Source organism: Lampetra fluviatilis, chromosome 28, assembly GCF_964198595.1.
Source record: "Lampetra fluviatilis chromosome 28, kcLamFluv1.1, whole genome shotgun sequence".
NCBI classification, from domain to species: Eukaryota; Metazoa; Chordata; class Hyperoartia; order Petromyzontiformes; family Petromyzontidae; genus Lampetra; species Lampetra fluviatilis.
In genome coordinates, this window is record NC_136302.1 from 9,989,024 (window position 1) to 10,014,968 (window position 25,945).

A 25,945-nucleotide genomic window follows, 5' to 3' on the forward strand; every position below is an offset into this window, starting at 1 on the left:
ACACCCGTGGGGTGAGGGGGGGGGTGCCCACTTTTTCAGCAGAGGGCAATGCTCCTAAAGTCCTTGTGTTGTGCTGTACTCCGCTCCGCTTGTCTATGGCTCCCCCCGCCTATCACAAACCCCCGCTGGCCAGCGCTGGGAATCAGGGCTGTACGTGTAGATATTTATATAAATGTGGATATTTTATTTCTACCTACGTGACTTTACAGAAATAACCAAAGAGTATGTATATTTAAAGTTAAGCTTTTATCACATTTGTCACCATACTGCATATTACAAACACCTCCCCACCCCACACACACATGGTTGGTGGTGGTGGTGAAGGTGATTGGTGGTGGAAGGGAGGGGGGCCCTAAACCTGCATTAGCCGCGCGATCCTCTTTAAAACGCACGTGCCCGTGTTGAGCTATGCAGGTTTTGGGGCCGTGGCCGGAACTATGCAGGTTCCGGGGCCGTGGCCGGGCAATGCAGGTTTTGGGGCCGCGGCCGGGGCTATGCAGGTTCCGGGGCCGTGGCGGGCTATGCAGGTTTTGGGGCCGTGGCCGGGGCTATGCAGGTTCCGGGGCCGTGGCCGGGCAATGCAGGTTTTGGGGCCGTGGCCTGGGCTATGCAGGTTCCGGGGCCGTGGCGGGCTATGCAGGTTCCGGGGCCGTGGCGGGCTATGCAGGTTCTGGGGCCACCCACTGCCCCCCGTCTGTTGTTGTAAGGCGCCCCTGGGTTTTGCTGGTGACGGCAACGTTGAAGGTGAGACGTTTTTATTTTACCTAATTCCCTTGACATGCGATTTTTTTTTAATCTGTCAACTTATGCTTTGTCTTCTGAATGTTTAACAAAAGAAAAACGCGTGGATTCGGCGCTTGCCGCTGTTAAAAAATAAAAATAATAATAATTATCCCGTTATCGATTGAGGCCTGCGGTATAATGCGGCGGTCTCGGATAGATCGCCGGCCGAGTTGGAGGGCACCTCGCTCGGCCGAGCCAGGGCCTTGGGTGGCTGCCCACCCCGAACACAAAAGTCCCCGGCCTCAACAACAACAAAAACCACGCGTCGACTTGTTAACGTCGCGTTGTTATGTGTTGTGTTGAGTCCGTCGCCTTTCAACAACAACAAACCCATCGAGGACGTTACACAGAGGAGGAGTTGCATCGCAGACGCCCGCGAGAGAGAGCGAGCGAGAAAGAATGCCGACGGCTTTGGGAGAACTTCACCCAGCAGTGGATGTATCTTGGCCCGACGTTCGTGGTGGAGGTGGCTTAGGGTGTTCATAATGCCACCATCGATTAGGATTAAGCCGCGCATCTCGGTGCGGGAGCCTTACTAAAATACGTTGATGCTCGTCCAAGCTTCACGTGCTATAATAAAGGACATTGTTATGATAGAGGCGATTTCAGTCAGGCAGACAGAGTGGGGTTAATGTGATATCGGAGCATTGCGCCTGCACTGCTTCTCAAGAATTCTGATTCCTACTATTATGTTTTTTCGGTAAAGTCACGTAGTTAGAAAATAATAAAATAAAAATAAATGAAAATAAATCAATTAAATCACGACGTTTCTGTAAATTTAGCTGTGACGGTCCCAACTGAAGACGGAGACTTGTGTTGCCTCCGAAACGTCGTGATTTAATTTATTTATTTTCATTTATTTTTATTTTATTACTTTTTACCTACGTGACTTAACCGATTAAACTTAAGAGTATGAATCATTGCAGTCACGAACGCTTCAAATCTATTCGGATTTTATTGTCGCAGCTGAGTTTTCAGTGATTCCACGTAAAACCCACAGACTCGCCTAAACCCACACGGTTCATTCCCCTTTATATACAAAAACAACTAATTTTGTGCGTTTAGTTTGTTGTCCTTCCACGGCACCCTCCGCTAAGCACGATTGGCTACGTACGGTGGGAAATAAGTTAAATAGACAAGAGATACATAGATTTACATGGAAATCCATGATATGCTTAGAGACCCATCGACTCGTATTGAGACCCATAGACTTACCTCGACACCAATAGATAGACTGAGCTGTGATTAAACCGTGTTCTCGAGTGTAATGGGTTGAAAGCCTTAGCCCAGTAGCCAACGGCTCAACCAAAAAGCATGATTGAAGTTGGGTTTTTACTCAATCTGGCATATTATACAATTTGGGAATACATCTTTTTAAAATATATATTATTGACAAACGATGCACATTATTAGCAGGGCATATGAGAGATGTGCCCCTATTGTCAATAAAATACGTAATAAGTAAATAGTTATGTGATGCCATCTTCGATTGTCAATTTATTGACACATGGTAATGCTCTGCTTTCTGTAAAGAGCTTCCATGCAAATATATATGCTGCACTACATGGACCTCATATGATTGTACAATTGGATAACCATTGGGAAAATGTACAAAATCACTGGATGACATTTTTGTTTGCACATTTTTTAAAGAAGTTATTTTCTTCAAATGTTGTTTTCTGTTTGAATGAATATGGTAACAAATGTTTTACGTTGCTTGCTTTAAATAAAGACACTTTAAAAAAAAGTAAACAACTCTTGCACAAAATAACCTAGGCGTTGTGTTCTCAGCTGTCTAGTAATGTCGCTGCCGTATATTTTAAAACGTTAATGCAGACCACACGATCCCTGACCGCTTGTTATTGACTGATTTTTAAACTCTTTGAGCTCATTAAGGAGGTTTCGAACTTTACGCTGAACGTCTTTAAATGCATCAATATGCCGTACTGCTTTTATATTTTTTATTTTATTTTGCAAAGCATCAAATGCCATTGCATTTAGACGCTAAGTCCATTGAAATTTTTGCTGTTTGAGTTGTCCCAGTTATCACAGGTGTAATGTCTCAGTAGTAATGTAATGAACTCATGATGAATCTTGACTTAATGCTTTCGTGACTGCAGGAATTCATATTCTTGGGTCTTTCGGTAAAGTCACGTAGATAGGTTCAGGAAAAGCCTTTTCCTGAAGCCTTTTCGTGAAGACGACCGCTTGTGTTGCGATCAAAATTTCGTGGTTTTCTGTTATTTTTCATCTTTTTTTTTACCTATCTACGTGACTTTACCGAAAGACCCAGGAATATGAACTCATGATGACAAAGTAATTCGTTGATTTCCACACTATGGGTGACTCTTCAGAGTCTCAGCACCATCATCTGCATCATCATCCTTTCATGGTTGCTAAAATGAACATAACTGATACATCTGTATCACTTTATAGGAAGTCATTTTTTAGCATATGATCAGGGCTTCATTTTCATCTGGGTTTGTCTGCGTCGGTCATCTGGGATGTTTCTTTACCCAGCACACCACATCCAGTGTAGCTCTCGCTATGCCACGTGCCTACTGTAGACTACCAGCACACGCCTCTCCCAGTCCACCTGCAACCCGGATACAATTCCAGCGAGAAATGAAGCCCTACACACAATGAACAAACTATACCTGGAATAGAAATGTGGAATTTGCTCCACTGGCTAAGGACAGTTTAAATAGTTAATAATGATTTTGTCAGTTATGCTATTGGTAAGTTATAGGTGATGCGAGTCATTATTTCACGCTGTTTTCTGCTACGCTATTGGCTTTGCCTGCTTTTGGTCAGGATGTGTTACAGTAGCAATGAGTTGTGATATGTAGACACGTATTTCGACACTGTATAGACCCATTGTGGCGAACAGGCACGCAACAAGTCATATCTGCCAAGGGCAGGGTCAGAGTAAACGTTCGAGTACTTTGTATTCTGTTTAATTTGTTTTGACGTTATCTCTTGGCGTGCGCCTCTTGTGGCCATTGTTTTCAAAGGTGACCTTGTTGATCCTCACGTCTGGAAATGTCAGAATTGCGGCTTTGTTCTAATGACCATGGTGTCTCAGACGTGCAATAGGATTACATATGTCTTGTGTTTAAAAATAAATAAATATATTCGTTCCAAGTCTATTTTTAACAGGTCATTTAATTATTGGCTTGGTCATTATGAACGTAAGCGCTTTTGAGCTATACCCTGTAAGCCGGTTAAAAATGGGAAAATTAATCCTATTGCTTAAAAACAAACTTATACAGAATATTTTGATTGGGTTGAGGTTATGGATGGTTTTACTGTTTGATCACAATATATACTGTGTCGAGTTTTGCTTTGTGATCCAGGTTTTCCTTGAAAGATAGACGTCTGATATAGACAAACTATCTATGTGTGTATATATAGCCACCCCAATGCAGTGACTTTGTCACCATCCCGAGTGTCGAGTCCTCGCCATAGGAATGTGGAATGTACACCACTGGCTCATTGACTGGCCAGTGCTCACTCGAGCACAGTCACTTTGAATTTGAACGTTGTGTAAATCAAATTCAGTAGCTACGCAGTAAACTCCTCTGTCCAAATCCCTATCAATGTGCCCAATGTTTGGCAGACCTCAGAAGCTGAACAGGGTTGAGCCTGGATGTTACTCAAATGGGAGACCGCCTGAGAATAGCAGGTGTTACATGCTCGGGCTGTAAGTTGGCCAAGAGATGGCAGTATAGCAGTGGAATATTGAATCTGTCGATACAGCACTTTGAGTGTTTCCTCCTCTTCTGCGTTTCTTTTTCTCTATGGCCTCCATTTTCTTCCAATGTGTCAAACAATCATTAATGGAATTTGTCCAAACATCCCTATCAAGGCTGAGTGAGGCTTTCCCCGGGTAAAGGGCATTTTTATTACTGTCATGCCGTTGAACAAAAAGCACCCAGAATGTTGCTGATCTTATCCGATTCCAGAAGCAAACAAGGCCTGAATAGTCCTTGGATTGTGACCACCACGGATAAAACAGGTGTCAGGCTATAGTAATAGGTTATTACCCTTTCAACTGGTACAAAAACTGACACCTTTATACAAGGCATCATGTTTGCAATAACCACAACACAAGCAGTGAAAATGCTTACCCCGAGCTCTCAATACTCTGATAGTGCGCTGTCTTTGAGTTGTACGCCTTTTGGCGTCATCTGGTCCAACACCAATGGAGACTAGGCTCTAAGAAAAGCTGTCTCAGGTGTGGACCAATCAACTTCATGGACAGTGCATATCCATTACCATTATCAGAGTTGTTTATTTTTGTTTGCATTTTGACTGCTTGTGTTGTGGTTATTGCAAACATGATGCCTTGTATAAAGGTGTCAGTTTTTGTACCAGTTGAAAGGGTAAAAAACTATTACTATATTTTGCCACTGGTAAAGGAGGTCTCATAGGTGTCAGGCTGCTAAGGGATAGTGCAGCAAAACCCATTGTTTTGCTCCACCATACCCCAAAGTCTGCGCTGCATGGCCAACTCAACCCCACAACGTGCATGGCATGGGGAGGCCCTCATCCAGCAGTGGATTCACAAAGGGCTGTAAATGTACATGCACATATATATACAGTGTTCGATGAAGACTGTAAAAATTATATGTTACTAATTGTAATGACACGGTTTTCATGCATTGATCACCATTGTAGGTGTTACGTGGTTTGTTACATCATGACCCCATTGAAGATGAATTTATAAAAGGGCTGTACATGTTCATCGCTATGACAGCAGCATTTCGATTAAGTCGGTATTTTTGTTAAAATTTTCTTTAAAACAGACGCAGGGAGGAGGGGTAGCTGTTGGCGGCTGACGGCTCGGTCGTGGTGGTGGTGTCCGCTGAGACGAGGCAGCCATGGCGATGCGCGAGCTGGTGGAGGCGGAGTGTGGTGGAGCGAACCCACTCATGAAGCTCACGACGCACCTCACGCAGGACCATGCGCTCCGGCAGGAGGGCCTCGGGCGCCCGCTCTGGCCACCACCGCAGGCGTTACCTGATGCTTCCGTGGTAACATGGGGGGTGGTGGGGGCGGGCTTGCGATGGGGATGGTGGGCGGGGGGGTCATATTTTATTGCAGGACCTCTCTGACACTAATTGTTGCCACGTACATTTGAAATCTGGGCTAAACGCACGTCCCAAGATTATCTCAGTAATTTTACCGACCGAGCCAAACACACCATATATTCATCTTCTTGGTTCTTTCGGTAAAGTCACGTAGAAGGGAAGTAATAAAATAATAAAAATAAAACATAATAAAATAATATAATAAAATAATAAAATAAAATAATAATTATTATTTTATTACTTCCCTTCTACGTGACTTTACCGAAAGAACCAAGAAGATGAATCCCTGCAGTCACGAAAGCTTTAAATCGAAAATTACACCATATATTGATTGGAGGCAATAGTACGCCAAGGATATATTTGGGAAATAGCCGGAAATAGTTGCTACGACTGGCAGTAGTTGCAACAATTAACAATAGACAATTACCAGTGGTTGCTGCGCCATTTCCTATTGCAAAAAAAACGAGTTGCCCCTATCTGAATGAATCAGATTGTGATGTGATTGGAGATTGCCATTCTATTTGCTTGCCACAAGGAGCACAGAGTCCACATGACCACCTGAGGTTGTGTTCTCTCTGTAGACCAATCGTTATTCAACAGACACACTTTTCAACAATCTCTGTCTTTATTGGCTAGACACACGACTCTGTCGCTCTATGCCATTGCTGTGCCAAGTTGGCATTGTCATGCCGGCTGTAGCGGTTTTTAGGGACAAACCCCATAATCAATGAGGCACGTAACGATTGATTGATTTGTCGAGTCGGATATATTCTAACACTCACAATGTGTGAGAATCGATTATTTTTCAATCGTACAATTTACACACCAATGTGACCTGTGTACTAATAGTGCCAACGACGTGGAGCGAATATTATAGTACGAGCGGCCTCTGGTGACGATTACCTCGGTACATAAAGGGTGTAGGTTTTTATTTTTATTTCTCTTCGTGTTGTTTGTGAAGAGAATACAGAGTGGATGGCACGGCAGGGTTAAACATCCTGCAAGGACGAACGCGCGTGCTCGTGAATAATTCGAGCACGGTTATAATTGAAGGGACGTGTTGGCGGTGGGCAGAGCCGCTGAGCGGCCTCGTGTATGAACTGGCAAATGCTCTGGAACATGACTTGAACTAAAAAAAAATCTTGCACGAATATTTTGGGAGGTGATTGATTTCTGGCTCGGTGTCGAGCCGCCCGATATATTTTGCGTTTAACGTCTGTAATCGTTTGCAGGTATCCAAGCCGCTTTCCCAAGCGTCTGAGATCGAGGTGAGAGCCACGGCTGTACAGTAAATATCCACAGTTTCACTTTCGTTTATCTACTACCGAATACCTTTCGAGCTTGTGTTGATGTATTATTAGTTTCTCCTACAGGCTGATACTTAATCTAGTCTGTAAGATTTCACACACACATGTATATATATCCATATCTTCTTCAGATCTATGATACATGAAATTGTTGATTTCTGTACAACAAAAGGTGTACTTGTGACCATACGATTCAGCCTCTCATTATGCTTTGCATATTACATGACACCACCATACCACAGGTATTATATACACCACCATGTTTAAGACCATTAACTCAAAACGGCCTTGTCTTTACATACATTGATTATTACTGACGGTGCATCAAATCATGATTTTCTCCATTCAAATTACTATTCATTGATACTTCCAAGTTGTTTACTCCATTAAATCCCAAGCATCCTGCATGCGCTTGCATCGAAAGACGAGCAGCTTCCTTGCTGTTCATGCATTCATGATGCATGCAGGGAATTGTGTTAGTGTGATTTCATTTTAGTTATTCCTTTATTTTATAATGGGTTTACGTAAACCCTGCAGCCAGAGGAGGTGCTGCATTCCACACAATGATGAAAACTTTGAATCTCAACTGCGAATCATGCCAATTCATCAAATCACCAGGGAGATGGGTGGTGGGGGATATCGTTTATGGTGGTGTGTAAACATCAGTACTGGTGATACAAAGGTAGCCAAGTTTATACAAAGGTAGCCAAGTTTATTGGCTGGGTGTGGTGCTGGTAACACCGCCCCCTCAGTGTGCGCCATGCCAAGAGTCTGTTAAAGGTCACATGGGATATCTTTGTCTTTTTTTAAAATCCTTTATATTAAGTTCGCTTGCGTGCTTGCTTGCGTGCTTGCTTGCTTGCTTACGACCGTGCAAATCTTTTGGTCGTTTTTTAACCCACTTCCCGTGATCCAATCGAGCTGACATTTTCCACACAGACTCGTTGTGCGAGACAATTAATGTTCGTGAAGAAACATTCCCAAAATTTTACACTGTTTAGGGAAAACAAATTAAATATGTAATTACCAATTGCTTAATACTGGCAGACAATCATCTGACCCATAGGTGGTAGCCATCTCAAGCCGGAGGACGAGAAGACTCTAGCCGCCACGCATATAAAGGATTTATAGTGAAAAACTTTGTTTTTACGGTTTACTTGTTATTCATTTGTTTTTAACTACCCACAGCTCGTGAATGAGTTCCTGCACGAGCAGCAGCATGCAAGCCATGCGGTACGCGCTCGGGCCCCGCAGACTTTCAAGATGGATGAGTTGCTTGCTGAGATGCAAGAGATTGAAAACTCCAGTCTCAGGCATGCCCCTCTCCGAGGTATACGTTGCTTCTGCCGGCCACATGTTCCATTCCACCATGCACTTTGTTTCGATTTAAAGCTTTCGTGACTGCAGGGATTCATCTCCTTGGTTCTTTCGGTAAAGTCACGTAGAAGGGAAATAATAAAATAATAAAAATAAGACATAATAAAATAATTCTCACGACGTTTCGGCCACAACGCAAGCAGCCGTCCTCAGGTGAAGAACAGGTCTGTCGGAAAGACAGGGTCTGAATGACCCTGTCTTTGCGTTGTGGCCGAAACGTCGTGAGAATTATTTTATTATGTTTTATTTTTATTATTTTATTATTTCCCTTCTACGTAACTTTACCGAAAGATCCAAGAAGAAAAAAACAGTTTGTGTTTTGTCATTTCAAAATATTTCAGATAAACTAGCAGACGTAGTGCGTGTGTTGTTATTGTTGCGCTTGTTTACCCAGCAAAGCCTCCAAGAGTCTTTGTCAGGAATGTCCTGAATTTTCGCATTAGGTGGCGATGATTTCCGTGTGTATTCCAACTGAGTAACTTGTGGCTAATTTTTCAAATTGAGCCCAATTTGGTCTGTGACGTTCACACTTGCGATTATCTTCACGGCATCTTTAACGTCCAATGTGAAGCAGCCAGCACGTATTGTTACGATAAATGCGCCCGCAGTATTAATCACCCACAATGTTACACGGAGGAGTGGTGACAAAATTGTCCTACGCTGTGCTAAAATCCTGACAACCCAAATTCGATTCCTGGACACAATGGGATAATTGTTGCCAGTGGTAACGTGTAACCTTGCCTTGCCGTCTCTTAGATTTAACAAAATAAATAATAATTTACAACCCTTTGTCAATCCACTGGTGGATGTGAAAAGGGGTTTCTGGATGTGCACGTGTGAGGAGGGTGGGGAGTAATGGCGCAGTGGTTAGCGCACTGTGCTATGAACCCTACGACCGAGTTAAATTCCCACTCACAGCCAACACCAGTGATGATAATCTGAACCAGTCATTGTCCTCCCCTAGGTTGATTAAGCCTCAAATTAGTACCTGGTGCGATGTGTAAACATCAGCATTGGGGAGATGGAGGCGGCTACATGTGGTGTTGGCTACCCATCCCCTTGTGTGTCGTGCCGGCCTTCAACGGTGCTTGTGAACAGGACTTTCCCTAACAGTCTATTCAGGCCATATGGGGATCTTTGTCTTTCATGGTGACACACTGGTTAACAAATAGCTCTACCAACCTGCCCCAATCACATTACCCACCGAACTGCTTGGTAAAGTATGACAAAACACACCCGTTTGACCAACACAGCATAGGTAGGCCTTTATCCCACAGTTGGTTATTTTATTTATCACCTGCATGATTCGATGAAAACATGATGAGCAAAAGCACCATTGTCAATCGACGAATTGCTGCAAAGCCTAACCGCGACCGAACCCACGTGCTTGTCTGTGCGCGCGTGTGGATCGCCAGCCCCGGGCGTGGCGGACCTGGCACTGTCAGAGGGCTGGGCTCAGGAGTTCCTGGAGAGCGAGGGTCACGGCGCCACGCTGGAGTCCGCGCAGCCTGGGCCCCCCGAGGACTGGAGCCGCGAGTTCATCGCAGAGACCGCCGGTCGGATTCCGCCCCCCCGCCCCCCCCCCGCCGACGACTCTCACTCGCTCACGACGCACCGCTTTACGACGCGACCCGACCCGATACAAGCAAACGATGGCTCTCACCCCGCAACAAACACACCGAGGTGGCAGTGGTGGCACGAGCACGGAAGAAAAGTTTCGCCGCTCTCGTAAAAATTCGCAATTAGTACGGAGTAACGCTGAAAAGCTACACACGGATCGATTCAAGAGTGCATTGATGTGCCGCCATCTCTTGGCCAACCTCACAGCGCACGCCTACAGCACCTGTCTGCTGTCGAAATACTAACCAGGCGCAACAATTCTGCTTATCTTCCGAGCTCTGATGAGATTGATCTGATGACATTTTAGAGCGATGACCTTTAGATTGATTCGGTCATAGGCCATATCAGTGACAAGCGATTCGGGCGGTCGGTGGGTCATCGAGTGACTCAGCTTGGCGTCTCCCCCCCCTCCACCCATGCCTCCTACGTCAGACCCAGCCCATGCTTCCCCTGTGAAGTGGGCCGAGGAGTACCTGGAGCACAGCGAGGAGAAGCTGTGGCTGGGAGACTTTGAAGCGGCCAAAAGCGAGGACCAGAAATGGTGAGGGCCATGCGCTACACTGCATTTTCACGTGCGGTTATTGTCCGTGTAACGACGATGGCTGGCTAACTGAAGAGCCCCAAGAATAGTGGAACATGTCTCCGAGTATTTTCGTGTTTCTTAATGGTAATGTAAGGATCCCCCCCGATTAATCAATTAAAATGTATTATTCTGCCTCGGATGCATGCGTCAAATAGTTTTGCTTGAAATTAATTAGGATTTATACAAATAAAAAATATACTAAACCAGTTCTGCAGTCGACTCCATATGGAAATGTTCTACAAAGCGTAACCATAGCACCGTCATGGGCACCACAGTGGTCTGATGTCATCTTCCTCGCCTGGTATGGAGGAGGTCGGGGGTTCAATCCCACCTGTGATGCCTGCTGTATATTTGGAGCTTGCGTGTTCTCCCCTTGATCGCGTGGATTTTTCTCCGGGTCCTCCAGTTTCTCCCTCCACATTCAGAAACATGCATTGAGATTATTTGGATTACATTGCTGCTATAAATGTCCAAATGCTAAGATACTTTGTTGAGCTTTCATTTGTGGCCAGGTTGCTTTTGAAAAATAAGTTACTACCTCAGTGGGCTTTACCTGATAGGATGGAGATGGTTTATTTGTATGTGTTTGGGTGATTTGTTTACCTTTTTTGTACTTTTCACTACTATCATGTTTTGTACTGTTTGTAACATTCTAACCCACCCCTTCTGGACATCTGTGACAAAGAGCTTCAAAGCTCATCGGATTCCTCCAGTATAAATACATATTCTGATTCTGATTCATGAAAAACCCCTCTGCCAGTCGTTATAAAACTAACCACACAGCTTACCAGCAGCAATGTCAAGATCTGGAGAGTTTTTTGGCAAGAAAATACTTTCAACAACGGGTAGTATTCAATAACGGTAACCTGCTAAGTAAAAGTGTGGTTCGCGTGTCTGATTTGGAAGGTGGGCGGATGGGCGTGCGGCTTTAATACCACGCGCACCCAATAAACGCAGCGCGACCACTGCCTTCTCCACCTGAAGTACAGTCCCTAGCTCGCCACAGAGGGCATCGCCGCACGCTTGTAACACGCTGGCAACGTTTTCGTTTTTTACGTGCGTGCGTGCGTGAGTGTTTGACCGTGCACGTCCTTTTGGAAGCTCGCTTAATGGACCATCTTGCCAGCTTTGTGTACGCGTGTCTGTGTGATTCCTGCTCACGGCCAACACCAGCGACGATTATCTGTACCGGTCCTAGGCCTCCCCGAGGTCAACTCGGACTCAAATGAGTACCTGGTGCGGTGTGTAAACATCGCCACTTGGAGACAAAGGCGGCCGGGCATGGTGATGGCCACCCACCCCCTCGTATAACGTGGCGGCCTCCAGAGGTGCTCACTAACAGCACTTGCCGCACCAGTCTGTTGAGGCTAGACGGGGGACCTTTGTCTTTGTTTTGTCATCCTGCTAGGGTGGACGAATACAAGCCGCAGGAAGTGGGGGGGGAGGAGCTCATGAAGACGGCAAATGAGTTCCTGGGAAGCATCGACGACCCCAAGTTCTCAAACTCCGAGGTTGGCTTACGCGAAGGCGTGCGTTCCTCCGGCCTAACGCATGGTATCTGATAATGCGCCGCCTATTCCGTAGACTATGCAAATGCGTAAGCGATTCCTTGCTTGTTGCTTTGCTGGGGAGTAAATAAACATCACATGAACCAGAAAAAAAAACGTCGGTCGGTAACCACTCGCGTCTATAAAACTGAGAACTTCTTTCTCATAGTCCACACTGCTGGCCTCATCTCCCCTGCCTCTTTGAGTCCAGGGCTGAGACCTCCTGTTCCTCCCCTCCTGCCTTTTGATCAGTTACCTCTCCAATAACGCCCTTCTCCGTTTGCCCACCTCTCTGCGCTTCGAACTCCACCACGATGAGCAGTGCCCAACATTTACACGTATGAGCGCTTGCCCTTTTTGTTTTCTCACCTATGATTTTAAAATGACAACAACTGTGGATCACCGCAACTTTCCCACGTGCACCTTTTCACGCGCACGCACACACGCACACACGCACGCACACACGCACGCACACACGCACACACGCACGCACACACGCACGCACACACGTCCGCACACACGTCCTCGTCTGCAGTTTATGAAGTTCATCAAGAAGTTGGGGGAGGGAGAGGTTACCATTGAGGGAGGCCGCGTGCTACACACGGGTGCCGATGCCCAGCGCTGGGCCGAAGAGTTTACGCAGCAGCAGCAGCAGCAACAGCAGGAGCAACAGGTACCGCGTGCCGAGTCGCTCACGACAAAAAAAAACTGAACGTGCCCTCAAGTCGCACGTGCGCTACAGCATTGCCGTGTCGAGGCCGTTTGAAGTTTCCTTGGCATGGGCCGTTGTGTCCCATGGATCTAGTTTGGAGGGCCCTACGGTCGTCAACATGCTGCGAATGTGCTACCGCTGGGCCGTGTCACCGCAGCTGACGCATGCAGGTGATTTAATTGATTATTGTAATTCGAAGGCAGTGTGTAATGAGTGGGCACTGGGTGTTGTCAGCAGACCAGCCTGCCATAAGTTGAATTAACTTATACGGTTCACTCGTCTGCTTAAGCCAGAGGTGGAGAATCCATTCCTTACTGATGGCAAATTTTAACTGTCAGACACCTTTGGCACACTGAACATTACCACACCTCACTTCCACCGAGTCCCTAGCAATGGCAGAACTGACTGAGCATGCTAAAATTGAAAACTCGGTGGTGCCAAATTCATAATATTCCCCTCCAGTGCTCGATTAGTGCAGCACGGCACGTAGGTTTCCTGCCCCCCTAGCTGAAATCGTTTGGCCGACCATGTCTTCAAAGAAAAGCGTTTTCTGCCCTCCTTTGTTTCCGACTGCGTCCCCTCGTGCACCCAAACCGGGCCCACGGGCAGGTTCAGCCAGAGACGGAGCCGGAGGAGCGGGGCGAGCCGTGGGCGGACGACTTCGCTCGGGCCAAGAACATCACGGTGGGCGAGGAGTTTGAGAAGGCCCGCGCCGCCGTCGAGGTGAGGCGCCCGCCGTGGTCGTTTGCATCTCCGCCGGGTGTGATCCATTTATAGCCGTCCCACCGATTCCTAATTGCCGGGTGATTGGATAGTGTCAACGCGATGGCCCCTAATGTTTGCGGCCGAGAGCGTTGAAAGGTTTAACGGGTATATTTAGATTGTTGTGAGGCGTGGTAAATCCACTACTAGATCAAGCCCTGGCCAAGCCTCCTTGCGATGTATTAATCCACCTATCAGCTGCCCACGACGCACCATCTGCTTCACAGTGAACCTTAAGCTTTGCCTGATGTCATTCACAAGAGTAGGCCATTGTGGGTCTGCATCATGGTCCAGATTTGCCAAAATTTGAAATTTACACTGCAGGTCTAGCAATCGTCGCAGACTAATGCCCCCTACTGGCAGACCAATGCCAGTGTGCAGGCCAGGTACTGAGTTACCTTGTGCCCACAGCAGAGGTCGCAATCGGGTACCCGATACCCGTACCCTACCCGATACCCAGCTACCCGTACCCAGCCGGGTACCCGTTTGCGACCCTGGTGCGGCCGGGTACGGGTAAGGAATCAAAACCCGTTTGTGACCTCTAGCCCACAGGAACAGCTTGGGGGAGGGGGGTGCCCTTTCAAATGTGTTGTGATCAGATTGCAATATTAATTTATCCTGGGGGAATCCCTCGCTGGGCCTTGTTTGCGCTGTCGTGCAGTCCGACACGGACTTCTGGGACAAGCTGCAGGCCGAGTGGGAGGACATGGCCAAGGGCGAGCCGGAAGCAAACCCATGGTTGTCCGAGTACGACGAGGTTGTCGCCTCTTCCTACGACAAGGTGCGGCGACTCCTCCTCCTTACATTGCCGCAGTCGTACGCAAAACCCCTTGGGCAACGCCGTGCTGTTGACTCCTAAAGACAGCGAAACTGGTGCCACGCTGTCTGCGAAGGACTGCCTTGCTGCCACAAATGTACGGAGCCGAGTTCGATTCCTGCTCCCGGCTGACAACTGGTCCTTTTTGGCTTTCCAGGGATTGAAACCGCCTTAATTGTAATACTTGGTGCCAAGTTCCGTACCTGACCATGACAGTGAATTATTTATCCGCTTGTTAACTAGCAGCGTAGCAATTAACTGATTGCCTTTTTTTTATCAAGCTGGTACCACTGAGACCTTGGTTTCATATCCAGGCAAAGCTGCCTGTGATTAAACCAGGCTCTCGGGTGTGATGAGCTCACGGTCTCAGCCCAGTAACCAATGACTGCGCAAAATAAAAGCCCTTCAATCTGGCTCTGTGCATAATTTGGTACGAACATAACTGTCATTGGCAGGGTAGGTGGCAAAATGATGCCCTTTCCATAATACAGGTTTATTTTGGTTAGATCGCACGGATATAAATGTGTCGTTTAACCCGCCACCACCCCACACAGCCAATTAGTAAGGTTTGTCTTGGAAACAAAACGTGCCAATTCGTTATTAGTTCAGCACACCGGTGTGTTGGAGAGTTAACCCACAACATTTACAATTTGGCATGTTTTGTTTACGTGGCAAACCTTACTAATTGGCTGTGTCGGGTGGCGGCGGGTTTCACGACACATTTATATTTACGCGACCTAACCCCATAAAAATCTCTTATGGATGATATTGGTCGCGAAAGCCTCCTACTCGGTGTTAAAATGAAGCCCTTTGCTGTGTGGACCAGCAGAGGGCAGGGATCTCTGCGACAGTTCTGAATTGACTCATCGTCTCACGGCACAATGACGAAAACAAAGTCGGCACAGAATTGGACAATAATTACAGCAGTAAAATCGCGTTTATTTCATCGTCAAATCGATGTGCCAGTACATGCCCAGTTTACACCCCTTGGCGGCATGCCTTGCGAGACTTTACTTGGGCTCACAGGCCACGTGGCGTTTTATTTTTTTGCGCGGCGCACGAAGCCGTCGCCGCGTTTTCCCCGTTGACCTCTCGTTTGCCCTCCCCCCGTTTGGTCCCGGCGGTGAGACGGCGCAGGGCTACGTGTTCAACGAGGAAAACCCGCTGCAGGAGCACACGGAGCCGTTTGACGAGGGGCTGCGCCGGCTGCAGGCCGGAGACCTCCCCAACGCCGTGCTGCTCTTTGAGGCAGCCGTGCTGAGTAATCCCACACACATGGAGGCAAGTGTGCTGGAGGGGCGTGAAGTGTGCAGGCAAGTGTGCAGGACGCTCCTGGGCAGGTGGAGGCAGTCACCCTCCAGCAACAACGGAGGGTGGCTGAAATGCAGCAGGGTGGCAGAGTAGGGGGCACGGGTGATGCATCTGCCATCTCGGTCAACCCAGCACACCAGGGTCTGTCCCGTGACCTGGTGTCAGCGAGCCTTCGACAATTCACGTTGCCTTAAAGTGTACCGAGCCTAGCGCAAGCACTGTGGTGTCGTCACCACCATTTAGTGATGAATGGCGGCTGTTATATACACACACATGTATTGGAGCAGCGGTAATGTAGTGGTTAGCACACAGCTCTGTGAACCCACTGAGCCGAGTTAGATTCCTGCTCACGGCTAACATCGTCGACGAATATCTGAACCAGTCCTGGGCCTCCCTTAGGTCGAAAAAGGCTTAATATAAATCTTGGTGCGAAGACTGATACCTGGCCACGATGATTGATTATTCCTTCATTTTATCCAACATCTAGGAGGTAAGAATCAACTCCATTCTCACTTTCTTAGATATTGTCTTGAAGATTAATGGCACAGTTTCAAGTGAACTGTTCGTCTGGATGTGAGAATTGTTCTCGGACTTAGCGGTGAGCTGAAAACAATAATTTGCATGGTAAAGGCTCGTACACGTGATTGGCTATTCCGTTAATTACTTTGTAATCGTCGTGTGTGTGTGTTTTCAACCGAGCAGGCATGGCAGTACCTGGGCACAACTCAAGCGGAGAATGAGCAGGAGCTGGCTGCCATCAGTGCCCTGCGCAGGTGCACAACGCCTGTCCTGGCCCTTCGTTATCACTGCCTGCCTTGCTCCGCAGAGCTCCTATAGACTGCTTCTGCTGTGCATGTTTAATTGTGGTACAGAGGAGAGATGTCCTAGTTGGTACACTGCGCTATTCTAGCATTGGGAAATATATTCAGGAGCTAAGTACCAATGTCGGGGACTGCTAGCCACGAGAGGGCTTCAGGAGAGAGTTCATCTAGGGGTGCAGACAGCAGTGGTTTTACTATATGATCCACAGTGTGAGTTGCATGGCCACAATCGGTACAACTGTGGCTTGTCTTTAATTTTTCACGTATAAAGGAGCTGTGCGCATCCGCCTGTTGTTGACCTGATGCGGATGATGGTTGCACCAGTTTCCTCGGTGAGGAATGTCAGAGCCAGGAGATGCGATGCTGGGCTACACGGGAGGGGGGGGGGGGATCCTTATATTTCGTGTACGCGCATCGCAGGTGCCTGGAGCTAAAGAAGGATAATCTGACGGCGCTGATGGCGCTCGCGGTGAGCTTCACTAATGAGGCGCTGCAGCAGCAGGCTTGCGAGACGCTGCATCGCTGGCTCGCTGCAAACCCCACCTACTCGCATCTCGTGCCGGCTGGCGCCGATACAGCCACGGACGGCGCAGCCGGCACTAAGAGGCGGCTCAGCTCCGTGCTGCCCAGGTGAGGCTGCACGCCCACCACTGACGTCATCGTCCTCATCACTTGTCATCGTTGTTGTCTTCGTCGTCATAACAAGTGTCAACGCGAGCGTCGTCACCACCACTGATGTCGAAGATGATGGTTTTGTGTTTGTTGTAATCGTCGTCATTGCAAGCGAAAGAGGCATGCGTGTGTGAGTTCACGCGTGGCCCGTGAAATGTATCTGAAAATCCCATTCGGCCATCGGCAAGGAGAAATATCCCAACTCCTGCCCTGGTGGCGAGATGCTGTCTACCTCGCACTGGTATACAGGAGGTTGTGGGTTTGATCCCAACGCTGACACCTGTATATTTGGAGTTTGCATGTTCTCCCCTTGATCGCGTGGATTTTTCTCCGGGTCCTCCGGTTTTCCCTCCACATTTAGAAACATAATTTAGATTATAGCAGCCAATAGTATTTGGCTGCTTCCACGTAATAAGCCACTTTCGTTGAGCTATCATTTGTGGCCATGTTGTTTCTGAAAAAGAGCTCTTTAGCTCAGTGGGCCTTACCTGCTAAAATAAAAAAAATAGTACAAAAAATAACCCCCTCCTATTGCCGCCCCTCTCTGTCGTGTTCCATTGGCAGCAGCTACTTTGCCGAGGTGCGGGAGCTGTTCCTGGAGGCGGTGCGCTGCGGAGAGGGCGCCGTCGACCCGGATCTGCAGTGCGGCCTCGGCGTGCTCTTCAACCTGAGCGGCGAGTACGACAAGGCCGTCGACTGCTTCACGGCGGCGCTCGCCGTGCGCCCGCAGGTGCCGCTCGCTCCGCGTTGGGGGGCGTCGCGCGCGTAATCGCACCGGCAATCCGGTGCCCCCTGGACACTCGTTTGTAAATGTCCCATCCCCCACCCCTCCGCCTCAGTCAAATGAGTCAGACAGCATAAACCAGACGGACAATATGGAGCAGCTGATCTTCATTGCAGGCTGCAGTCATCTCGCCACCGTGGCGGCCACGGTGGCTAGGAGATGTGAACTACCTCGCCTGGTATACAGGAGGTTGTGGGTTCGATCCTGACCTGACTCCTATATATTTGGAGTTTGCATGTTCTCTCTACCTGTGGTCCGCGTGGACTTTTCTCCAGGTCCTCAGGTGTTTCCCCTATAAATTTCCACATAAGCAACTTCGTTGAGCTATCATTTGTGTCCAAGTTGTTTCTTGAAGAGAAGCTATGTAGCTCAGTGGGTGTTACCTGGTAAAGTAAAGACAGAAATAGTTTAAGATCAATTGACGTAGAAGCATTTCTCTCACCTACACGGCTTCAGACTCGTTGGACGATCTGTGCACAGTACTCATCTAGAAGGCGAGAGCCGCTTATTTTTGGCGCTTTGTCTTCAGCCGGGCGGTGTTGATGCACGCCTGTGATCGAGCACTGTGGAGGTAAGGGCTGGTGGATCACAAATGGGCGTCAAGTTGCTTTACCTTGGCTCACCAGGAGAAGGTGATGCAGCGAATGTGGACTCTACCTGTTCCATCTGTAACGGGATAAAGGGTTGCTTCCTCATATGCGTGGGCTTTCTCCGGGAACTTCCGTTTCCTCCCACATGTAAACACTCATTAATTGGTCGATAACAACTTAATGTATAGAGGGCCACAAAGCTTGGGGCGGGGGGGGGGGGTGCGAAATGTGCCATCAGCTCAACACTCGCTGGCTGCCTTCCCTGTTCTCTGCGGTGCCTCACACCCGAGTCGTTCCCTGTTTGGGGAGCGAGCATGTTACAAGTCGAATCTGAATTATCCGAAATTATTCATTTGATGACCCCCGTGCCGTCATTTGCGGGTCGCGCACCGCTTCCATGCTCGATGCTTCCTCGCGAGGCGGGTGGGGGGGGGGCTGCTCGCGCATGACCCGGCGAGTTTGGGGTGCTGGTCGTGCCGTGTTACACCACCGTGGGTGGTGCGTCGTGTGGGCAGGACTACCTGCTGTGGAACAAGCTGGGGGCGACGCTCGCCAACGGCAGCCGCAGCGAGGAGGCGGTGGAAGCGTACCGGCGCGCGCTCGAGCTGCAGCCGGGGTTCATCCGCTCCCGATACAACCTCGGCATCAGCTGCATCAACCTGGGCGCTCACCGGTATGCCGCCAGGGATAGCCGGCCGGGCGGGAGGCAGAGGTCGCAAACGGGTTTTGATTCCTTACCCGTACCCGTACCCGGCCGCACCAGGGTCGCAAACGGGTACCCGATACCCTACCCGTACCCGATACCCGGCTACCCGTACCCGGCCGGGTATCGGGTAGGTACGGGTATCGGGTACCCGATTGCGACCTATGGGATGAAGCCATGTTGCAGGCGCGGGTGGGTTGATTCTAGGAACTTGAATTGTGAGAAGAGGTAAAGTCACGTAGGTAAAAAATTTAAATTAATAAAAGTAAAATAAAAATAAAATAAAAAATCACGGCCTACCCATACCCGTACCCGGCCGCACCAGGATCGCAAACGGGTACGGGTATCGGGTACCCGGTTGCGACCTCTGGCAGGAGGGCAGGTGGGCGTGCGAGCTAGTGATCGTTACGTTGAGATGTCTTTTCTAGAGGAGGGATATCTGATTGTGTAAGTCATATCGAAGTATTTATTTGCGATGTATGCAAATGATCAAATAATTACTGTATATGGAAATGATACATTTAGGCTAATGGAGAATACAACACTGTGCAAACAAGACGAAACAATTGTAAATCAATTACGAACGGGACAGAAAAAACGAAATCATGAATACTTGAATTACGACTGCAAATGGTGAGACATCATCAAATCAATAGGGGGGGGGGGTGAATTGTTTGCACATTAACAGTGACTGGATTCCACCATAGCAATGTAGAATTTCTATCAGACTCAATCACTGACCGCTCCTCACTCTTTCGAGTGGCAAATCGTTTTGACTTCACGTTGTAACAATAGCGAGCCTTTCATTACCTCCGGGTTTTCACGCACGCGCGCGTGCCCCCGCGTCTGCACGTTCTTGCGCCTTATTCCCCCACCCCGACCGCTCGCGACGCAGCGAGGCGGTGGAGCACTTCCTGGAGGCGCTGCGCCTTCAGCGCAAGGCGGCGGACACGGGCGGTGCGGTGGGCGCCAGCGGCGTCGACGCGACGTCCGACAGCATCTGGAGCACGCTGCGCATGGCGCTGTCGCTCATGGGCCTCGGCGACCTGCACCGCGCTGCCGACGACCACGACCTTGACACGCTCCTCTCCGCCTTCGGCCTCGAGCAATGACGGCCATGGCCGCTCGGCTCCGGTTCGGCCGCCCGGCTGCCTGCGCTCGCCGGCGCGGCCGGCCGCGACCGCTCGTCTCCACCGCGGCGGCGGTGGCGGCGGCTCGCCGACGGTGCGTGGTTTTGCCGTCGCCCGCGCCACCGAAAGGCGGTGGCGAGGGCGCTGATCGCGTGCGAGTGCGGCGGAGACGAGAGAAGCGAGTGCGAGCGGCGTGGCGGTGTGCCGGGAGTCGCGGCCGGGCTGTGACGGCGGTCGGGGCACGGTTAGCGAGAGCCGTGGCCACATCTCCGCGCCACTCGCTTGGCTCTGTTTGTTACAGCGCCGCCGTCTCGCTAGCCCCGGTCCCTTGGTTGATTCACTTTGGCTCGAGTTTGAAATCGTTTACCTGGGAAAGATGTCAATGGGTTCTAGGAGCCTTGTTCAGGAGTGTTGTGCTTTTGGACAAATCCTGTTGGCATTGCCTGGAAAAGATCCACACGGTTAAGATCATGTGCAAGTTAAGCGTAGATGATTATCCTGTTGTGCTTTTGCATAACGGGCAGGTTTTCCACTGCACAGGTGCGTCACACATGTGTGATGACGACTCTAGTTCCGTGTGATCCACCAACTCCAGCATCCGAGTAGCTGGAGGGCAGTTCTGAATCCCCCACCACCGATCAACTTGACCAATTTAACATTGATTCTTTGTCAATTACTTTCACTTTAACGCGGGCATAATTTTGCTTTTGCAAGGCGCGTAGTTTTGTAGAAGACGGCAAAAAAAAAAATTTAGGAACAACATTAACGGCAGAATTTACACACGAAAAAAAATCCATCGCAGTAAACTAATCTGCTAAAGGATGATTGTAAATATAACGCGGCATTGCGCGTGCACGCACAGGTCTGCTCCTCGCACGAAAAATAAAAATGGAAAAAATCTCGAGTCAGATGGCAGTTGTCGCATGTGGGCCAAAAGCAGCGAGGGTTTTAACATTTTAAATTTTTTGTCAAAAATTATTCTCAACAAGACCATGCACTTAAGGATATTTTTTTCTCTTGGTGGGTTTTCAAAAAGACGCGGTCTCTCGCAGGTACGACATTTGGTGCCACCGCTTCGCGTTGAAATGGCAGCCGTGACCCAGCCAGCAGTACGCGACTGATCATGCCTGCACTGACCCAGCCGATGAGGATAATGAGTTAAATACAATAATAATTGTGCTAAAAATTATAATAATTATTGATTAATAATGTATGAAATCGTAGGCTGTCCGTCTTGTGTGTCCATCCGTAATGTCCAAAACCATGCATGGGAAGGTCACGTGACCGGATGCATGCTTTCAATTTGATGTGTTTTGAACTATGCGACGTCGTGGTTACAAAATGCACCGTCACGTTTGTGGTCGCTGTCAAGACCGAAGTGAGAGGCGGCGATCGCCTCTGTAGAGAATTTTAATGACTAAGATTACACGGTCAGGGACTAGTCCTATCAATGATTATTATGAGAATACAAGTAATAACTATGGAGCTATTTGTGTAAATGTGTAAAGTTGTGTATAGTTAGACTTACTGCAATAGCTCCGAGATGACAAGGAAATTAACAGTTATTGTGCCATCTGGACACAGTGATAATATCTGTGTTTTGCCCTGAACAATAATAATGTTCAAATATTCTGGTCAGACGGTACTGACCTAGTGTTTAACTCACAGCTGTTAAAATTGTGAGTTCAAATCCCTGTAAAGGTTCTTCTAAGCCCATGATCCCTGGGGGGACACAATGTAAGAATATTACCGTATTCTCCAGATTATAAGATATTTCTGAAAGTAAGACACACTCCAAACTTGCGCCCGGTGACAATACAATGATTCAAATCTGGTCACACACACGTAACGACGTTGGTGTGCGCGTGAGACTAGATTTACATCTTTTAATTTGGAGAATATGTTTATGCTTAACACACCCGCAGTATTAATCAGGGCGGCCAGCAGGCCCAAACCGCAGACCTTCGTAGGGAGCCGACAAACGCGCCACCGCTCGGCAAAGTCACCGGCCCAGTGTCACGATGTCACTGACTACTGCGAAGCCTCTGGTCAACTCCTGGTTCTTGGCGGGCTTGCAAATGTCCATCTGTAGCTGCGATGGCTTGGGCTCGGGGGGGGGGGGGGTGGTGGTCTCTGTGGGGGGTTCGTTAGGTCTTCCATAAAGTCAGCCGGGCTTTGACCCCGGCACATCTTCACTGTGAGGGTGCCAGGGTGGCGAGATGTTAACTACCTCGCCTGGTATACAGGAGGTCATGGGTTCGATCCAGACCCTGATGCCTGTGTATTTGGAGTTTTGCATGGTCTCACCATGGTCGCGTGGATTTTTCTCCGGGTCCTCCGGTTTTTCCCCGCCACATTTAGAAACGTGCGCTTAGAGAGTATTTGGCTGCGTTACATTTCCACGTCATAAGCCACTTCGTTGAGCTACCACATTTTGTGGGCCAGGTTACTTCTTCAAAAGAGCTAAAAATAGCTAAGTGGGCCTTACCCGGTAAAAACAAAAAAATGTGTTTCGTTTTTAGAGCTCGACGTGACAATGAAGTAAAGGCAATTTACCCAAGGTTCCTTAAGGGGACGCGACAATTTTGATTGGCCTGCAAGTGACCCCCATCGCAAAGTGACTTCTTTCGCTTCGTGTGGGAGGCCTCTTGGGAGGTGTTTGGCCAGTGTCGAGTTAAGGGGGAGGGGTGGCGCTTAATTCAGGCGGATATCGGTCAAAAGTCGTGTGTCGGTTAAAGTCGAGCGTGGTGGTGGTGATGTCCGTAATTAGCAATGGAGACTCACCCTATATCGATTAGGGGGTGGGTGGGGTGGGGGCGGTGAAGGGCTTGAAAAGATAAAACCACAGAAGTGAGTGCTGCTTGTGGGGGTGCGGTCGTCATTAGTCGGGGGTCTGCCGTTCACCCCCCCCCCATCCACGATTCGATTAATCGTTTTGATTCACGAATCGATTAAAATTGGTCTCTCTTTTTTTTAACGATACATCGGATTCATACTCTTAGGTTTTTTCGGTAAAGTCACGTAGGGAAAAAAATATATAAATAATAATAGAAATAAAATTATAATTCACGACATCAGGTGGGACCGTCACAGCTAGATTTACTGTATCAAGTGAGGAAAAATCCAAGAGACCAGCTCTTAAATACAAGTTGAGGGGGGGAGGAGGGGCTTATCTGAATGTGGTAGCCAGGGAATGGCACGGTGGGGGAGGGGGCTAAAAGAGAACAATAGGTGCACATCGACTCGGGGTTGTGGCCGGTGTTAGCTGATAATTAACATAAAAGATACATCGGATGTCGGGGTCTCTAGTGGCCACAGAGGTCATAAGAGCGCCATGCATGCAAACATGCGCTCAAAATTAAACACATCCACTCTTTACGCGTGGGATCCAATGCAAATATTGTTGAATGTAGCCTAATGTCTGTAGCCTCGAAAAGTATCGATTAATTGCATCGTTACACCCTTAAATATAAAAAAAACATGCAGTAATTAGCAAATGCAAGATTGATTTCAGTGTCCGTGGCACCCCAGTGATCACTAACCGTGCTCTTTAAAAGTCCAGCGCATGTGCCTAGATCCAGCACCACTGCGTTAACTGTTTAGACGTGGTCACTCGGTCGAGAGAGATGTGTGTATCTATATAAGGTATGCACCAAAGTGGTCGTGTTCCTCAATAACGTCATTTGTCCTCCGTCCTTGGCCCACGGATTGGGCATTCAGTGAGGCGCACACACACACATACAGGAGTCGATTGGTGAACACATATCTCGGCCACTTGGAAGAGCCCCCGGTGATCGTGAGCCAACCATGTGATGGGTCAGCACTCCCGCTAGCAGTGGAATCATGTTAATTGGTACGATGAAAACACGGTTAGATTAAATTAGCCTTTTTTTATCGAAGCGTTGTTGGGGTTTTTTTTTCCCTTCCAGTTTGAGGGTCAGCTTGTGGTTGCCTGCAGTGTTATTATTTTTTGACATATCAAAATGAGGTGCCTCTTGCAACAGAGGCCGACTTGGGAGAGTTTTGTACCCCAGATATCATCAAACGATACAATGAGATAAACCACCAGTGGCGTGGCGATGGAATGGGCAGGTGGTGCGAAGGCACTGGGAATCCACGGGCCAGAGGGGTCGAGGCACGGGAGGGCATTGCATAGGAGAGGCTGCCCGCCGTCTGTAATATCCTGCACCAAGGGCCATGCCAACCATGCTACGCCACTGGTGATCAAGGTGATGATCTCCTTCAATTACGCGTCCCAGGACCAAAGCAAATGGCAGTGTTGATTTGTTACGGTTGAAGTAAAAAAAAAAGCAAATAAATACATTTACGACGTAGATAATTATACGAATATACCGCAGTATGTGGATGTTAAGGTCTTCAGTGCACGCATGCCGTACATTTTGTAACGGAATAATCGTGAAATGAATCTGCTGCCGCGGTTCTAAGCAAAAAAAAAAGATGATTTTCACAATATCATTTGATGTTGGCTTCTCGTGGTCGTATTTGGTGTCTACTCTGAGGTCTATGTCATGCCTCTGTTACCCGAACCCTTGTCCACCACTGACTCAACCGTGACTTCCACCACAACCCATGCGTGTTTCAGTGCCAGCGTTTGTAGTGTGCTCTTGTGTGGCGCCATCTGCCAGGCGTTTCAATTAACGCAAGTCTTCCAATGCAACGAGTGCTTTTGTTCGTTGTCGATCCCAGCAAAAAGGTCACGACGATGTTGAGTGCCCTGGCCTCTCCGTGGTTGTGCGAGTTTGTGGCCGAGCTTAAAATAAATGTGGGCGATTGTTAAGCAGCGATGATGAATAAAAAATAAATTGACAACAGTCATTATATGTCCTGTCTTGGTAGACTTGAGTGTGCTGATGTTTAAGAGAGTTATTGCCAGGTCGACATTTTACCCTCCAGTACTCAATTAGCGTGGCTAAGATGTCTGCAGTGATGGACTTAACCCCTTTCCCCGTTCCGAGACGTCTGCAAGTTGCAGGGTGGGTCTCGTTCACTGCCGAATCTCGGAACTCACAAGCGGTTAGCGTTAATTTTATTTAGAGGCATAGCACCGTTCTCGTTTTTAAAGACATTGTACTCGCCGCAGAGAACCGTTGCAACACGACCGCACTATGATAGCTATCGCCAAACCGTGCCACACGCCCTCCCACTTGACCTTGTGAGAGACTCAGTACGTCATTGGAATGGAATTGGAAAAGCTGATGACGTACAAGTACGTCATCGGAATGGGAGAGGGTTTATATTGTTTGCGGGCTGCTGCGGAGTAAGAGGCCTCCTGCAGTTGAGGGCTGTATGAAATGGAAGTCGTGGGTCGGATA

At 48.4% G+C, this 25,945-nt stretch overlaps 1 protein-coding gene across 3 annotated transcripts; it reads left to right on the forward strand.

Annotated features, from left to right (window-relative positions):
* Positions 1-624: 624 nt before the first annotated feature.
* PEX5 (peroxisomal biogenesis factor 5) lies at positions 625-25,495 on the forward strand. Of its 3 annotated transcripts, none has more exons than XM_078869648.1 (16): positions 625-744; positions 5,592-5,819; positions 7,109-7,144; positions 8,372-8,513; positions 9,976-10,116; positions 10,613-10,721; positions 12,172-12,274; positions 12,846-12,983; positions 13,638-13,745; positions 14,446-14,565; positions 15,739-15,882; positions 16,615-16,685; positions 17,154-17,363; positions 17,970-18,135; positions 19,295-19,452; positions 20,378-25,495. In XM_078869648.1, the coding sequence occupies exons 2-16, from the start codon at positions 5,667-5,669 to the stop codon at positions 20,592-20,594; spliced, it is 2,016 nt and encodes a 671-aa protein (XP_078725774.1). In that variant the 5' UTR covers positions 625-744; positions 5,592-5,666; the 3' UTR covers positions 20,595-25,495. The 3 variants fall into 3 exon arrangements, with proteins under 3 accessions (XP_078725774.1, XP_078725773.1, XP_078725772.1); XM_078869647.1 differs by having other exon boundaries at positions 626-744; positions 13,632-13,745; positions 17,973-18,135; XM_078869646.1 differs by having other exon boundaries at positions 627-744; positions 13,632-13,745; positions 20,378-25,494.
* The last annotated feature ends 450 nt before the right edge of the window (positions 25,496-25,945 follow it).